We start from the raw sequence: 17201 nt of genomic DNA on the forward strand, positions 1-17201 counted from the left end.
TTGAGTGGCCTATCTTTGGTTTGTATTGTGTTGAGAGATCGCCTTCTTCATAAATTATTGCGACAATCATTATCTTCAGGTAGCGAACAAAACTCTTCGGCAACACATTGTACAACATTCAGACAGAGCTCATACTATAGTTCAGCTCCGGGAGAACCATCCATGAGAAATGCACAAATGTCCTTGAGCTTGAGTTATGAGAATATAAGTGTCATCATGAATCACGGTGAACATTATCAAGTCTGATTGGAACTTGGTGTAGCTAAGTGAAGAGTGATGAGAAAGCTTCCACATCAATCACACAACATAGACATGTCTTCACTTATGTATTATTGTCGATGTGTAGTTGACTTCTCAATTGTGTCGTATAAGACTTCGCTATTTCACGACCCATATCAAGTTTGCGTTTCACAGACAACGAAATACAAATCATTACCAAGAAGTACCATCAAATCGCAGAAAGTGGAAATACCGTGGTATTTATACGATCATTGTGTACGCTTCATCAAGTTGTTGTTCTTGAGAACAAATGGAAATGCCAACTCAAATACGTAGATGTGTTGATATCTAGTTGTTAAAATCTTTAGCCAAAGAGACATGTCTATACTTTATGCATGGGACAGAGTGGTAGTTTGTTACCCAGTTCCTTGGGCGAGAAAGTAATGATGGCGGTCTATATGATCCATTGATAAACGTGCCAAGCTTCAAAGCTCTCATTGGAAGACCGATTCTTGTAAAGTAGTTGAACCCCTTAAAACTCCCATCTCTTCCTCTAGCGCTGTTGTTGTGACTTTCACAGTCACTCAAAGCCTTTCAAATCATTTGGAATAACCTCATGTGATACACAGAAGCATTCCATCCTAAAGCCATCATCTTCCAAAGACTCAATGCTTGAACTGTCAATGGAAAAAGTGCGTCGATATAAGTAAGTCCCCTTTGCTTTGTTGATGTTTTTTCTCAACCCCCGGAAATTTAAGATGTTCGGATGGTCGCAGTCAGCAAATGTGAAACCATAGCAACGCATCAATGACAACTACTTCCCCAACGTTCAATGACAACAGCTTTGACCCATAGAGAGTGGATTTAAAGTACAAGAAGTATAGCTCTTTATCATAGATAATTAGTTATATACCTGTGTGTAGCTTGTAGAATCAGCAGGAGGTGGTCAAGGCTGAATGATTTCAGCTACAAAAGGTCCAATGAGTAACAACAAAGGTCAATTCATACTTCTCAAGACATAACCCAAGCCTAAATCTAACAAGACATACACTTGACGGTACAGAAAGGGTACAGTATATCGTGTGACTCGAAGTAAAGCATTTGGAAAAAAAGAGTGAGCGGGGATCAATTGATTTGGTCATCTCAAAGTTTACAATAAAGTAGCAAGAAGAGATAGCTATATCCAAACATCACAACGAAGTCTTAGACCATCCACTATAGTAGCTCTGCTAATTCGATATCTCTGAATCATACCATGGTGATTATCATGTGTTATTCACTCCAGTTCGGATGAAGAATCTCCGTCTAAAGGTGACATCAAAAAACAATAATGATATGGGCAAAGTAGCAACAATCATAAACCATTCAAGAAATTGAGTCCCAGTAACTCGATGATAAATGTATCAGTTGGTGAGCCATCTCATAAGGTGCCAAGAGACATGGGATTCCTAATAAAGCAAAGCCCATGGATCATATAAAACGATGAATATATCAGATGGTGTCTAGATTGATGATCCGTCAACCTCAGTAGTGTATCTGTGGATTATGAGTAAGACCGGTTAGCCTCTTAGATTGTTGAAGTTTATATGCACTTAGATGAACAACGAAATACACTGTTCACTATGTCTGCTGATAGAAATACATCAATGGCATAGGACATAATCCGGTTGAATCTCCAACAGATGCAATAGAGGAACCAGGCACTTCTTGTGGTTCACTCTCCACATGAGTATACACGTATACTGTTGATTTGATCATCGATAAATTCCATAGGAGTATGTGATGTTGGGTGCACCAATGTAAGGATTTCAAAAGTACCACCATTTGGAAGACAACAGACTTCGAATCAAACTCATGATAACACATTATAACAAGTCACATCGTATAGTTAGCTGTCAACAGGATATCCTGTAGTTGCCGTGTTTTCAAGCTCTCTGTTGAACTGTGTAAGTAGAGCCTGCATCATCAAATGCTTTAGATTTTGTAAATAAACTTCTTCAATTTGAAGTCGAGACAGCACAACGGTGACTCATGATAAAACAATCAGATCAGTTACAAAGCACATGGTTCCATATGATCCGTTTTAAGTACTGTCTTGTTTATCCCTTGGTTTCTGTTGTGTATGGATAAGACCTATTTCCTTGGTCATTGGAATCACCGATATTTCCAAGTTAGACAACAGAGCTCTTTGGAAACACAGTGCAGAACATTCAGACAAGTCTCATAGCATAACTGGCTTCCCAGAAAATGCACCATATGTGGTATACAACCGTAATCTTGTCTGAGATCCGTAAATGCGAGCTGTTTCAAGAATCACTAAGACCATCGCCAGTTTCAATTCGAAATTGATGTAGTTCTATGAGGAGTGGGTATAAAGACACCAAGGCAGTTTCATGATCTAGATATGTCTAGCCCTCATTGACTATTGGTACTGTGTACTTCTCCTTTGATTGATGTCGAGTACTGGTGGACTATTTCATGAGACACCTCACATTTGTGTTTCATTTATACCAAGCAGCAATATAGAGCCACACAATACCATAACGCAATAGAAAACAAGGACGCTTGGATATTGATACAATCTATCAGTATAATTTGTCACGTCATTACTCTTGAAACCATATGGTGATGCCATTTCATATGTGTAGACGTGTCGATTCAGAGCCGTGTGAAGCTTTAGTCCAGGAGATAGAGCCATACATCGTCGTGAGAAACTGAGCTAGCTTTTTGATCTGTGCTTCGAGTCGTAAGTTAACTGGGTGGTTCATGCAATTCACTGATACCAGTATCCCCCTCCAGATCTCTCATTGAAAGACAAAGTCTTGAACGCCAGGTGAAACCATTGAGACTTTCATATATGCCACCTTTAACACTGGTCCTGCGGCTCTCACAGTCACTCAAAGCCTTTCAAGTCATTTGGAGTAGCGTTATGTGATAAGTAACAGTATCCCATTCTAGAGCTACCATCTTCTAACGTTTCCAAGCTTAAACTGTTAAAGGAAGAGTGTTGATATAAGAAAGTCCCCTTCGCTTTGTTGATGTTTTTGTCACCCCTGCTCAATTTTGATGTTCGGATGTTTGGAGTCAGCAAATGTGAAACCACAGCAACGCATAAACGACAACTACTTCCCCAACGTTCAATGACAACAGCTTTGATCCATAGCCAATCGACTTGACGTACAGTTAGTATAGCTCTTTGTCATATACAAATTAGCAAACAACTATGCATTGCATGTGGGATCAGCAAAATGTGGTCATGACTGGATGGCTTCAATTACAAAGACCCAATGAGTATCAACAGCCAATTCGTACTCATTAAGACACAACGTAAATGTTCAACTATGAGGAAGAAGGCACCGATGCTGAGTGAGGAAAAGTGATTAATATTATGGGACTAAAATCAAAACGTTTAACAGGAGAACCAATTGGGCACGAATGGATTTGGCTGAATCAAAGATGAAAAGACGATCATAACAACAAAAAGCACCCGTATACGAGAAGTGCAACGGGACTTGCTGCTGATAATAGTCAACGTCCCACCATTTCGATGTTACTGCATCAATGTATGTCAGTCAAGTAGAGCGATTCCATGAGACATCGGAGATGGTCCACTGTCAAAAAGTGGAATAAGAAACAGGTAGTGTCATTAATAAAACAGCAGCTTCTAGAGACCCCAAACTCTTATTAAGACGTCTGACCAATACACTTTTGTCACAAACTTTATAAGCATGCTATTCAAGACGATGATACTGGGAGATTAGATCAACAGGGCAAATCAGTATACATTTAACTGGACTGTTAGTTATGACAATTTCAATTCGGCTCAAGTTGATGATCAAAGAGATCACTTCTCAATTGAACGACAGAGTGTGAGTGCCTTCTCTGCTAGGATCGTATAATTATTACCAAAGTATGGGCAAAACTCCAGTAATGATTGATACAGATATTTCCATCGATTGATGTTATGATGTCCGGTATGATATATACTTGGTATTGTTCCATATTTGCTCTATCTCAAACAGTTCGAAATTGTCAGTACCAATATTGACGCTTTAGACAATCCTAGCATCAAAGCTTCCGCTAAAGATCTTAAATATCCATGATAAGAATCATCGAGAATTCGATATCAATGGAGATTTTCATTCTGTGGGTCCTGGATTCTTAAATACGAAAGGAGTTCTTGGTCAGTGGTTTTATCAACCATTATCCATAGATTCAAGAAACAATTAACACTAAGTCTTTGTTGGACGACGATTTATTGTCATCAGCGAAACTGTGCCAAGTTAGAAACATTACATGTATTATTATTGACTCAACAACTTTCTCTTATTTTGTATTAATCTTCATCTTTTAAAACAAAATGTACAGTATTCCAAAGAGAAAAGTGGACAAACTAGTTCTTGAAGCACCAGCATTAAGCGCAGTAATGATAGGGGTTGTCAAAGTTGTAGAAGTTGAATCCTGGTAATACGGTCCACTATTTAAAGTTGTTTCGGTTTTCCAGGAAATCAAAGTTGAAGTTTGTATCGAAGTGTGAGTTGAGCTGTCATCCATAAGATTTGAAGATACGCTGACAAACGCAACAGTGGATGTTTGTGACAACCTTTCAATATTTGTACTTCTTTCAAGTGATGAGTGAGATTCAGTAATGACCACTTGGGAAGTCAATTGAGAACTTGATATACGAAGACTGTGACCATTAGTAGTGTCCTCTCCCGTGCTCAACCCAGTCGAAGTTTTGCTTGGTGTATAAACATATGGAGAGCATGAGACAGTTACGGTCGAGGTTAAGACATGGTTTTCAGACTCAATAAGTGTTGTAACAAACGTTGAGAACGAGACGGTTGTAGCAAAATCAGCATCACTCTCGCTCGTACCAGCAAAGATGGTTGTAATGGAAGAGAAGTGTTCCTCCAACGTATATGAGAGATCAAATTCTAGGATGGATCTTCTGAATAAGAAGCGACTATCAGTAAGATATATGGCAATATGAACGTTGGTTGTAAATGGAGATGGCCCGGTTGATTTTCCAGTAATTGAAAGCTTCAAAGCTGAATCAACACTAACTTGTTCTGGATACGATACAGAAAAGTAATTATCATTCAATGCGACAGAGCCTGAGGACACCACACCATCAACCTCAAAATCGGTGGATTGATACACGTAATTGTCTTCTAACTTGGATCCAGTAAATTCAACAGAATTCCACGGTCCTAATGATCCCGGAACCACAACATCCCAATGCGGTTCATCATCAATGAAGTAACCAGTTATATATGGCTCGGTGAACATAGTTTGGCTTCCATCTGAAGTTGATGATAATGGTGTAGTCGTGGATGTTGACTCCAAAAAATCAGTTGTCATTGGGTCCGATCCAGAGCTAGTGATAATCTGTGAAGCTTCAGTTTCAGATATTGAAGGACTGTATGATAAAGTAGAGTCAACTGAGCTGTTACTCCAAGATGTTGGGTAAAATGAAGTGGTTGTTATTTCAGATGATGGAGAGATGAAAGATTGGGTGGACAAGTGTGTAATGGTGGAGTAAAACGATGACCTGCTGCTTGATGACGGTGAAGCATGAGAAGTGGAAGGTAGGTCCCTTGATGATGACGAAATTGAAGAACTTGGATTCCCACCATTAGAAAAGGATGTGGAAGTGGAAGCATTAGTAGATGTTTCACTGGATGATTTAGTGGATGTTTCTTCAGAAGACTCCTTAGACGTTTCTTCAGATGTTTCTTCAGATGACGCCTCAGACGTTTCTTCGGATGACTCTCCAGACGACTCTTGAGAAGACACTCCAGACGACTCTTGAGAAGACTCTTCAGACGTTTCTTCAGACGTTTCTTCAGACATTTCTTCAGATGTTTCTTCAGACGTTTCTTCAGACGTTTCTTCAGAAGACTCTTCAGACGTTTCTTCAGATGACGCCTCAGACGTTTCTTCGGATGACTCCTCAGACGTTTCTTCAGACGTTTCTTCAGACGTTTCTTCAGAAGACTCCTCAGACGGATCTTCAGATGTTTCTTCAGACGTTTCTTCAGACGTTTCTTCAGACGTTTCTTCAGATGTTTCTTCAGACGTTTCTTCAGAAGACTCCTCAGATGTTTCTTCAGATGTTTCTTCAGATGTTTCTTCAGAAGACCCTGTATCATCATTAGGGAACGGTGAAACGGAAGCTGGACAAGATCGACAACTATCTGGAACTGACTGGTCTGGGACAGCACCCGAGTAAGTTATGTGGCTCACCATTAATTGTGAAGATACAGTGACTGAGGTTGTATCAATGACGAATAGACTTACATCATATCCAGTACCAATGATTAAGTTGTATGTGTAACCACCTGATTTAACTGAAAGGGTATCACCAGTGTATTGAAGACTTTCTGTGAAAGTAGTGAAACCGATAATATTTCCCATACCGAACCCGGAAACAGGAAGGTCATTTGTCATTGCCGAAGAACCAATAAGAAGAATAGAGGTATCCGTGGACAGATAGATCGTCTGTCCAATGGAGAGTGGGAAAGATGTTGGATTTGAGTAATAGAAAACAGATTCTTCACCAATGTCATAGCATCCAGTACCCGAAACAATTGATTGTTGGATCATGTACATGAGCGATAGACATATTGTACCGTCATTTGTCACATCAAGTCCGATATCACCAAAGTTAGAGGATCCAGCTCCACGGGTATCGGTTTGATAAAGAGCTAAGACACCACGATTAATTGTTGATCCCACTGTCTCGATTTTAGCCTTCATTCCTGTGCCTGAACCCAGACCACTCATCATGAAGATGCCGTTATTGATAAAATCGAAAGCACTTCCAAGGTAAAAGTATGGACTTGATGTCTCATTCTCAGCGTTTAGAACAATGAGACCAGAATTAATAAGATTATTTGAAAATCTCACGGACATTCCAGAATTATCAACACTTGTGTCACCAATATAAAGTTCACCTTGAACTTCCACACTATTCATAAACCGATTTTGATTTCCTCCACTATTGTCATAGACAAGCGAAGCACCAGCCTGGACCAAAAGAGGCGTGGCCTTTGGGAAATAAGCTGACCCTGTAACAGTTGTATCTTCAGAAACTGTGGTAGTTTGTGCTAAAACTTTATGTAAAAGTACCAATAATAGCAATTGGAGATACATATTGATTGCTCTTGGTTGTTTATTTGAGCCATAGAAGACTCTGAAATTAAACAAAGACCTTGACGACTTTATAAATATGAAGACACAATTTCTTATGAAGAGCTTATATGTACGTAGTGTATCTTATATTGACGCCTCATGCATCCTTGAGACTCTCATACCAAACCGCCTTACTTTGACACGGGCCGTGGTACTAATTCAAGTGAAGCTGTATATGACACTAAAACTTTAGTCAAGGTGACCGGGCTCTATATAAAACTAGGTGTTAGCTGTCGAATGAGTTGATTTGTGACTCCACAGATTCTGTCTTTTCAAGAGCACATAAATTACACACAACTATCATCAATTACCCAGGATGAATTTCCCAAACAAGATCACTGGAGTGGCTTACCTAATACAGTTTTAGATCTGCAGTAGCAATCTTAAGCTCAGCGCAGAACCTTGCATCACCATCACTCGACAGCTCGAAAAGACTGCAGTCTTTTCACCGGAACAGATTTCTATAGGCTTCATTGGGAAGATGTACTGCATGCATTATCTCTTCTTGATATTTTTCAACTCAAACTTATACTTTATGCAACCTCAAATTGACAAAGTCAAACCCAATGGCATGATAATGCATTTGCAGTATGATGTTCAGTCGAACCTTAAACGCCAGAGTAATCCCCTGACAAGAGATAGACCACGATATCATCAGTAGAAAATCACTCACAAATGAATCTACTCAGGTAAGCTTCTCTTTGGTAGACGAGATGATATTTTATTGATCTCATGGACATTAGTCGGACATAGCTGAAAGCAAATGAATCATCAAAAGATAAGACAGTAGAGAAAATGAAAGATGTAGTGTTAATCGAATTGATTCAAGGGGCAATATGTTACAATGCTGTGTTTTGTCGTACACACCGTCATAAATTCTAATTAACCAACTAGGACATGGAGATCGGCTCGAATTATGCGCTCGAGAGTTAATTTTTTGGAAATACTGAACATCAGCTGTTTTAACTACGTGAGCCACTCTCACCGAGTACATAAAAGAAAATGTACATCTTGCAGATAAGTACGGCCCTCCTAAAAGCTGTCTGTGATTCGTAACCTTTAAGTTAACATAGTATTTTGACATGAATCATTTGCGATGACTATCAGCTTCCGAGCAAAAGCAGCAAATCAAAAGATCAATCTTGAAGAGGTTAGTTAATGATGTTGATTTCATCCAACCACAACCCTCCTCATTAAAATTTTGGCTTGTCGATACTTTTTGTTCTTGAGTGAAGCTGTTGATATCATTTCACGTTCAAGAAACGCTGTATTTAGAGATCCTATGGCTGAGTTTTTCTTTTTCTTTCGAAACAAGGAGTCCAATACTCTCAGTTGCTCTGTTAGTACATCGTTGATTTCTTTAAGCGATCGTTTTAACAGCGCTTAAGATCCAAATCAGATGAACCGCGGCATTGTAGATCAGGGGTGGAAACTACTTAAATCAAGAGCTCCTATTGGAGGAAAGCCAAACCATTTTTGACGAGGAAGCAACACGGTGCAACAGGCAACCACGAGAGAAGAAGCCACGGGGGAAGAATACAATTCGCATCAACCCGTCTTTTGTCCTTGTGTATGTTGTATGTGCCTGGATACATTTTCTGACAGTGTAATATGCGGTATACATGTTATTGGCTTGCAGATTGCATGGTGAACATTGAAGAGTTGATTTTTTAATCCCGAGTACCATACCACTCAACCGTTAGTTTATAGTATGCTTGAATTAATAGCTACCAGCAAGAAGAAGACGACATAAGATAAATGTATACCTCAACACTAAAAGCCTCAAACTGTTATTTTTAATGGGCTTCAATCTATAAAAGTTCCTACTAGCTTCTTCTCCCTATCGACTCATGCGTTGTCCTTCTAGGATGAGTTAATGCATCCTAGAAGAAATGGTATCGGCAGCATACTTAAAAGGGTGTCTGGATGTCTGTCACTTAAGGTAATCACAGGATCAAATTCAGGATCTTCAGCCCTACTTTTCACTGTCACCCAATAGAGTCTAAAATTTCTGGATAACACTCAGAGAGTATAGTTGAAATTACTAGTGTATGATGATAGGGTCCTGTACAAAGTAAAGGAAAACGAGAGTCACATACAATTCGGATCCATGGAATCATCACCGAATCCCTAGCTGCCTTCAGAATTATTAAAGCCACAGATTGCCGGCTCAATGTTAATACGCCACAATTCCCATAAATGTCATTGGAGCATGTCAAGCCTCTATGCCCTTTGATTAATACGCCACAATTAACCCAACGGTGCAAATTTCTATTTTAAAGCTGATAATGGTTGGAAAGTTAATATACACCTCTACTAGTTCATATCACTTCGACCCATGTCATGTCTCCATCAAAGGATTACACAGCTACTGAATCAGTCTTCCTCTTAGCGAGCGAAGATGTTGAAGACTTCAACGCTAGAGGGCCTCCAACTGAACAAGATGGCCTACTTGACTCACAGGATGTCTCTGAGGATTCTGATGGAGAAGAGGATACACCTATCTTGAAGATTCCTCACATTGTGCCAATTGAATTTTCATTGTTGACAAACGTCTTCCTAGCTTCTTTTGATATGACTGTGGCTGCATCCACATATACCACCATTGGTTCAGAGTTTAACGCAGTGAACTTGAGCTCTTGGATAACAACTTCTTACATGATTACTTCTACGTCATTCCAACCTCTGTATGGCGCATTTTCAGATGTCTTGGGGAGACGTCTATGCTACTTCTTCGCCACACTTACTTTTAGTCTGGGTTGCCTTGGATGCGCCTTTGCACCAAGTATTGTGACCTTGTTCTTTGCAAGAGCATTTACAGGGATTGGCGGTGGTGGATTGATCACTTTGGCAACTGTTGTCAACTCTGATATAATCCCAGCCCCCAAGAGAGGTTTGTTCCAAGGATTCCAAAATATTTTACTGGGTGTTGGTAGTATATTGGGAGCATCGTTAGGTGGTATTATCTCAGAAACAATTGGTTGGAGATACTGTTTCCTATTCCAGGTACCAGTGAGTACGCTTGGCCTAATATTTGGTTATTTTTACTTAAAGAACCAAAAGGAACTAAAGGAAGATTCTACAATTGGAGATATAGATATTCAAGGATCGCTATTGTTGGTGACTGGGCTGACATTGCAACTGTTGGCTCTGTATTCAAGCAGCACAAATGCGTTGTACCTCGGAGCAGCGTCGCTGTTCCTTTTGCTCATCTTTGTCAGAGTGGAACTCAACACCAGAAGAACACCTATAGTTCCATTTGCAAGAATCCACAATGTATCAAGTTATCTAACACTTTTAGTGGCTACTTTGTCAGGATTTGCAAACTTTGCATATATATTCGTGCTTCCTCTTTTGTTCCAAGTGAGTCTTGGAGATTCACCATCCAAAGCTGGGTTCAGATTGGCAATACCTTCTTTATTTACCAGTGTGGGGGCTTTGATAACGGCATATATCATGAATATAAATGTGAAATACCTTAATGTTCTGGTCCTTTCCGGAGTTTCTTTGATGTTTGTCGGTAATTCATTGGCTCTTCTTATTTCAAGATCCTTTCCACAGGGATTACTTAACTTACTACTGATACCTGCAAACACTGGTTTGGGTATGTGCTTTCCTGCATCTCTGTTCACATTTGTGTTTTCCTTTTCCAAATCAATGCAAGCAAGCTCTACTTCAACACTATACCTTTTCAGGGCTGTGGGACAAGTGTGGGGTGTCGCTACTGTCTCAAAAATTGTGCAGAGCATACTTGAAAGGAATTTACGCAATGATCCAAAGGTTGGAAATTCAATAATACCAAAAATATTGAAGTCGATCACATATATCAAGAAGTTAGATCCTGATATCCAATCAGAAGTGATTTTGAGCTATGAAGGTGCTATCAGATTTGCACAAAAGGTATCTGTGTTGGTTTGCTTTTTGAACGTTTTGTTCTGTTTGACCGAAGTTGTTGTCAATAAAAGATCACAAGCTAACAGGAAGTAATGAAGATGTGTGTATTTTAGAATCGGTAATGGATATCCTTTCGAACTAACTGTAAGAATGCATTCGTCACACTGTAAATAGAACAATTTTGGATGTAAAATAGACTATAATGGCATAAGCCACACAGGACAAAAAGAAAACACCGTCTTGCACTACTATTGATTGTCTCCCATGGGAGGTCATATCTACTGTGTTTGTCATCCCTTTGAATGAAATGTGGAATATTACAACATACAAATCTGGTTGTAGATCAACATGATTATTCTGTTAGTGACAACAATTATTGCGATAGATGCACCAAAAAACCACACAATATAGTGACAAACCTTCTGTTCAGGATCTATATATTGCACTCTGCCGTTTCAAGTTGATCTTTAAAGTGGCTGATACGTATAACACTTCGGGTAGGTGGGGTTCTTGCCTTTATTTTACCGTCCGGGCGCCACAGAGCTATCTGAGAAACTAAAGAGTCGTGGCGCATTCACCTATATGACGATTCTACTGTATGTTCACAGTAACCCAATGGCTAGATAAGTATATAAAACCTATGACACCCAAATATACAATGTCCTTTCTTTGGTGTATCATTGTTGTCGACAAACTGTAATGTCAGAGAAAGAGGCTACAGAAGCTAATGAAATCCAATCATCGCTCACAGATCAAAACGTTGATGGAAAGAGTTATAAGATTTTATTACCTGATGGAACAGATGTCAACGTAATCAAAAACTGGACTCAAATGGAAGAGGCCAGAGCCAGGATGAAAGTTGATCTGACGCTTTTACCTCTGCTTATTGCCGGTTTCTTTGTTTTGCAACTGGACCGTGGTAATCTGTCCAATGCTTTAACTTCTACGCTTAGAGAAGATGTTGGGCTGTCAAGTTACCAAATCAACGTTGGACAGCAGTTGTTATCATTGGGTATAGTTATCGGAGAAATTCCGAGCAACTATGTATTACAAAAGATTGGCCCAGCTCTATGGTTGCCATTCCAAATCCTGGTTTGGGGTGCTATAGCACTCGCTCAAGGATGGATTAGAAACTATGGAGGCTATATTGCAACGAGATTCTTGTTGGGGATTGGGGAGTCCGGTTTCATTCCGGGTGGCTTATACACTCTGTCCAAGTTTTATACTGCTAAAGAACTTGGTCGTCGTCATACCATTTACTTTGTGGGTAACTTGCTGGCTAGTGCACTCAGTGGTCTTATTGCTGCAGGTATTCTTCAAGACTTGACGGGAGTGAACGGATGGAGTGGTTGGAGATGGCTTTTCTTCATCGAAGGTGTCTGTACCTTGTTTGTTGGCATTGTGTACCTTTTCCTTTTACCAAAATCTACACAGGACACATCGACTCTTTTATTTCCAAAATGGCAAATGTTTAATGAAAGAGAACGTTATATTTTGACACAGAGACTTTTACTAGACGATCCACTGAAAGCCCTTGACCTTAAGAGGAGTGTAAAATGGAAAGATATTGGCAAAGCAGTGACTCAATGGAGAGTATGGCTGCACTTCCTTCTTACACTCACCGCCTTGTCCACCGCAGGTCCAATCAACACATACTTGCCAACCATTGTGAGACAAATGGGCTATACACAGTTTCAGGCAAATGCAATGTCCACAATCGGTACATGGATCTCACTGGTATATCTGTTGATAATTGGTCAAATTCAAGATCGTTACAAGCCTAGAGCTGCAACCATTATAGTGATATCCGGCTTACAAGCGGTGTTCACTATTGTGTTGAGATGTGTGACAACAACAGCAGGGAACACCACAAGACTGGCTATCTTGATCATGGTTCAAAGTTTCATCTCCTTGCCTCACATTGGTAATACCAGCTGGGTGAGTGTCAATTCCAGATTGCCAACAGATAGAGCTGTTCACCTTGCCTTGGTTGTGATGGCTGCTAACTGTGGTGGCATTTACAGTTCCCAGATCCTGAACAGCGACGATGGGCCTTACTTTACCTCTGCCTTCACTGCACTTGCTGTTATAACCTGTGTCTGTTTCTTGGTTTCAGTAATCACTTACTTACAGTACATTTACACCAACAAGGAGTTGACTAAAAAGTATGGAGAAGTTCAGGTTAAAGAATCATTTGACATCAAGAAAAACATCGATGGAGAAGGCTTTATTGTCTTGGATTGTTCAGAGCAGGAATATTCAAACCATACAGACAGGTATAAAACATTCAGGTTTACACCTTAGTATTTATTAAATTATCTTATCTATGCCTTTTTTTGTTTACATGTAGACTCTTTTGATCTTGTATTCCCAAGTCTTGTCAAATACTTGATCATCATTCTCAAAGGCTTTCAAGTTGTGAAACAAGTGGAAGTTCTCAGCGTCAGATGTCAACGTTGTACGGGACTTCATCTTGATATTCCAGTTGTCTTCTTCTCTTCCCATTTCATAGGTCCATAAGTTTTCATTGAATGCACTGAGAGGATCATCTGCTTTGATTTTGAACCAATTTTTGTTCCAACTTCCGTGGTAGATACCGGTCAATTCACCGTAGTCCGTCATTTTCACACATCCTGAGTCTTGTACATCGACTAGAGTCCATTCATCAGTGGAGTAATCATAAGTTGTATTCTTGACACGATCATATGGTTTAACGGTCACGCTTGGAACTCCCTTCACAATAGTTGGCTTTCCAAATTCCGGAGGAGGGACTTGATCACTTTCGTTCAACAATGGCAAGACAAGCTCTCCCTTTGAGATTGTGATTGTAGTGAGCTCAGGAGTTGGCCAGTTTTGAGGCCAGTCACAAGTGGTTATAGCCACTCTTAACTTGTGGCCTTTTTCAATTTTCACACCAAGAACATCCAGTTTGATTTGAGCATCATACTCTTTACCAGGTTCGAGCCATTGTGGATGTTCATGTGATTCTCTATGTGTCAAGTTCAATTGTCCCCAGGAAATGAGAACGTGCTCACCGTTTTCAGGATAAACATCTTCCAATTTGACGGAGACATTGGCAAACTTCTTGTCACAGCTCAGACGTAGGTTCATCACTGGTTCTCCCAAGAGGGTAAGATCCTCATCAAATACAGGAGAGTCCCAAGTTGCAGTTTTGGAATCCTCTAAACGTTGGTCTGCAGGGAAGTCACCAATAAAGCCAAATGGACAGAAGGTACCTCTAAACAGACCATGGGACAACACACCGGAAACTTCTGGGAATTTCTCTAACGAATGTTCCTCAGAAACAAGCGCATCTCCTTCAGAGAGAAAAAACGACTTGGTGGAGGACGTTGCAGCGTTTGTCAAAGAGACCCACTCACCATCTCTAAAAGTGTAAGATCCAGCAATCTTTGAAGGTGACTGGACATATGCAGTGAGTTTCGGCAAAGAGAGTGTATTCTTCTCTTCAGGATGAAGATACTTTTTGAACCATCTTAGTGCGAGCTGTTGGAACCCAATCTTTGGACCTGGCTCGGCCATTTCTGGGAATTCATGGACCCATGGACCAATTAGACCACAAGTCTCGGTGTTTGGCAAGTTCTCCACCATTCTAAAGACCGGGGAAGTGTACCCGTCACGCCATCCACCAACAGCAAGAACAGGAATTTGGACAGAGTTGTAGTCCTCATTGATTGAGCCATGTTTCCAGTACGAGTCTCTGGTTTGATGCTCCAACCAGTTCTTCATCATTGGCTCTGCATCAAGACGTTGCATCCAGTTTTCTCTCCATTTCTCACCAACAACTCTTGGATCTTGGGGCCTTGGCGCATACACTCCCATTGTTGAACCCCACCAGATCATGTCAGACGCCAGAAGACATCCACCTCTATAGTGGACATCGTCTGTATAACGATCGTCAGTTGACATGAGTGTAATGATGGTTTTCAACGCGGGATGCTGTCTAGCTGCAACCTGTAAACCATTGAACCCAGCCCATGATTTACCAAACATTGCAATGTTACCGTTGGACCACTGCTGAGAAACAATCCAGTCAAACGCAGCGAGCGCATCATCCTGTTCTTGTTTGATGTACTCATCTTCCAAGACACCATCTGAGGCTGAAGCGCCTCTCATATCGATTCTCATAGCAGCCAGCCCGTTACCGGCAAACCAAGGGTGTCTGACTGAATCTCTCTGAATGGTGACATCGGTTCTGTAAGGGATATACTCAATGACGGTGCCCACCTTGAACTCATTCTCCTTGTAAGCCTTCTCTGGGATCCACATGTGGGCCTGCAACTTGGCCCCCTCTGGCATCGGAATCATAATGTCCTGGATCTTCATCACTTCGTACGGTAGCACATCGTGATCAAGAACCGCCGTGGCAGCCTTCTTGTTTGTGTTTCTCACGTTGAAAGCCATCTCCAAGGAAGTTTGATATCAAAATGAGTATTTCCAGCTGGTGGAGGGAGGCGGAAGCAGGGATGGCTTCGCTCATTCTTTATACACTGGGGAATGTGGTCCTTGGACCCGAGCTTTCGTCCAGTCGATGTGGTCAGCTCCGATGCCAGTTGGCCAAAGGGTTTGGAGCTGCGGACCATAACGTTTTTGGGAAAGCGTCGGGCATGAAATGCGTCCAAAACAGGCTCTGCACAACAGCAAACGGTAACTTCAAGCGGCTGATAAATGGCCAGGGCCAGCACGGTGGGCACCATTGGGGCGTTGCGGATTCGCTTTCCGAAAACGGTAATTTTTTTCTCAACACGGAATTTTCAACTGAGCAATGGTGCTGTTTGGCGACGCCTTGTGTGCTTCAACTTTGGTATCATAACAGCTGGAGACTAAAGGAGGTTTACGTAAGGTATACGTCGTAATTTGTGACACATTTCTGTGATTTACAGTCGCCCTTTTAGCGTGCTTCCCATCATCCAACCATCTACGCTGTCATGTTTAGTGCCGTATACAACATGCTCTTTTGAATGTCCAACGTTTTCTCACGTTGTCATACGGTTGAATTACAAAAAAACAAGAGAAAAATACGGTGGTCTATGCGCGATGCCGTCATACCGATGTTTTGTATGTGCCCACCTGAATTTTGTACCCTGTGTTAATCAAATTTGTACCTCGACCGTTTAATACTGGCATCATATGGACGGTGATCACTCTCCGACGAACCATTCTCGCTTGTCGATTCCACATCAACGTTGGTAGGCGGTGACTGAGATCCGTCTTGTGACTCAGCGGATTATCGGGGTTGATTGTTTATCTGCGGGATGATAAGATCCAAATCTCCGACGCATTTGGGTGGGATTTCGTACTGTTCCAGGACCATAATGGCAAACTACAGAAATGCGCTCAGAATGGAAAGAGCACCCACTTCTGCGTCAGCTTCTAAATGGTCAGTGCTAACCGATGCTTCACATCTTTCAAGAGCTGATATGCAAGGTGGTACACGGGCGTTTAGGTTTGGTTGCACGTACACAGGTGGGAAATGACCCAGTACCATGCGACGAACGCATGCACGAAAACGGAGCCTTCATATATGTCCCCAACAAGCAAAGAGAAGTGATATGGCCAATGTGCCAAAGGAGTATAAAAGGATCATCGAAGTACCATTATGTATTTTGTGAATCAAAGAAACCAGGTGATACTGTACTGAACATCCTCTTATACTACAAATAAGATGGCTGATAGCGTGGAATTAGAGAAGAAAATTCTTCCCCAAGTGTCAGACACAAGTCTGGATCTTGAGAACGGTAACGAATCGTTCCAGGACGATAACATTGCTTTTGAGAAAGACTCAGTTCTTGCAAAGAAAATCCACTTGCTTAACGATGCCATTGATGAGATGGGGTTCACTTGGCACAACGCTAAGCTTTTCCTCATTGCTG

At 41.0% G+C, this 17201-nt stretch overlaps 5 protein-coding genes across 5 annotated transcripts; 2 read left to right on the forward strand and 3 right to left on the reverse strand.

The window, feature by feature from the left end:
- Positions 1-217: 217 nt before the first annotated feature.
- CYBJADRAFT_169393 (uncharacterized protein) lies at positions 218-926 on the reverse strand (the record flags this gene model as incomplete). Its single annotated transcript, XM_020215747.1, has 1 exon — positions 218-926. A coding segment is annotated over one exon (246 nt), but the record flags the coding sequence as incomplete, so codon positions are not given.
- Positions 927-4569: 3643 nt separating this feature from the next.
- On the reverse strand, positions 4570-7377 carry CYBJADRAFT_175088 (uncharacterized protein; the record flags this gene model as incomplete). The annotated part of the gene is made up of 1 exon (XM_020216654.1): positions 4570-7377. The coding sequence occupies one exon, from the start codon at positions 7375-7377 to the stop codon at positions 4570-4572; it is 2808 nt and encodes a 935-aa protein (XP_020068387.1).
- Positions 7378-9416: 2039 nt separating this feature from the next.
- VBA2 (Vba2p) lies at positions 9417-11450 on the forward strand. Its single transcript, XM_020215748.1, has one exon. It carries the CDS (start codon positions 9760-9762, stop codon positions 11401-11403), a length of 1644 nt encoding a protein of 547 aa, XP_020068388.1. The 5' UTR covers positions 9417-9759; the 3' UTR covers positions 11404-11450.
- A 559-nt stretch (positions 11451-12009) lies between these two features.
- Positions 12010-13614, forward strand: CYBJADRAFT_164356 (major facilitator superfamily; the record flags this gene model as incomplete). Its single annotated transcript, XM_020213847.1, has 1 exon — positions 12010-13614. One exon carries the CDS (start codon positions 12010-12012, stop codon positions 13612-13614), a length of 1605 nt encoding a protein of 534 aa, XP_020068389.1.
- Positions 13615-13650: 36 nt separating this feature from the next.
- Positions 13651-15732, reverse strand: CYBJADRAFT_131682 (CocE/NonD family hydrolase; the record flags this gene model as incomplete). Its single annotated transcript, XM_020213010.1, has 1 exon — positions 13651-15732. One exon carries the CDS (start codon positions 15730-15732, stop codon positions 13651-13653), a length of 2082 nt encoding a protein of 693 aa, XP_020068390.1.
- Between the last annotated feature and the right edge of the window lie 1469 nt (positions 15733-17201).

Source organism: Cyberlindnera jadinii (assembly GCF_001661405.1).
Source record: "Cyberlindnera jadinii NRRL Y-1542 unplaced genomic scaffold CYBJAscaffold_17, whole genome shotgun sequence".
Classification (NCBI taxonomy): Eukaryota; Fungi; Ascomycota; class Saccharomycetes; order Phaffomycetales; family Wickerhamomycetaceae; genus Williopsis; species Williopsis jadinii.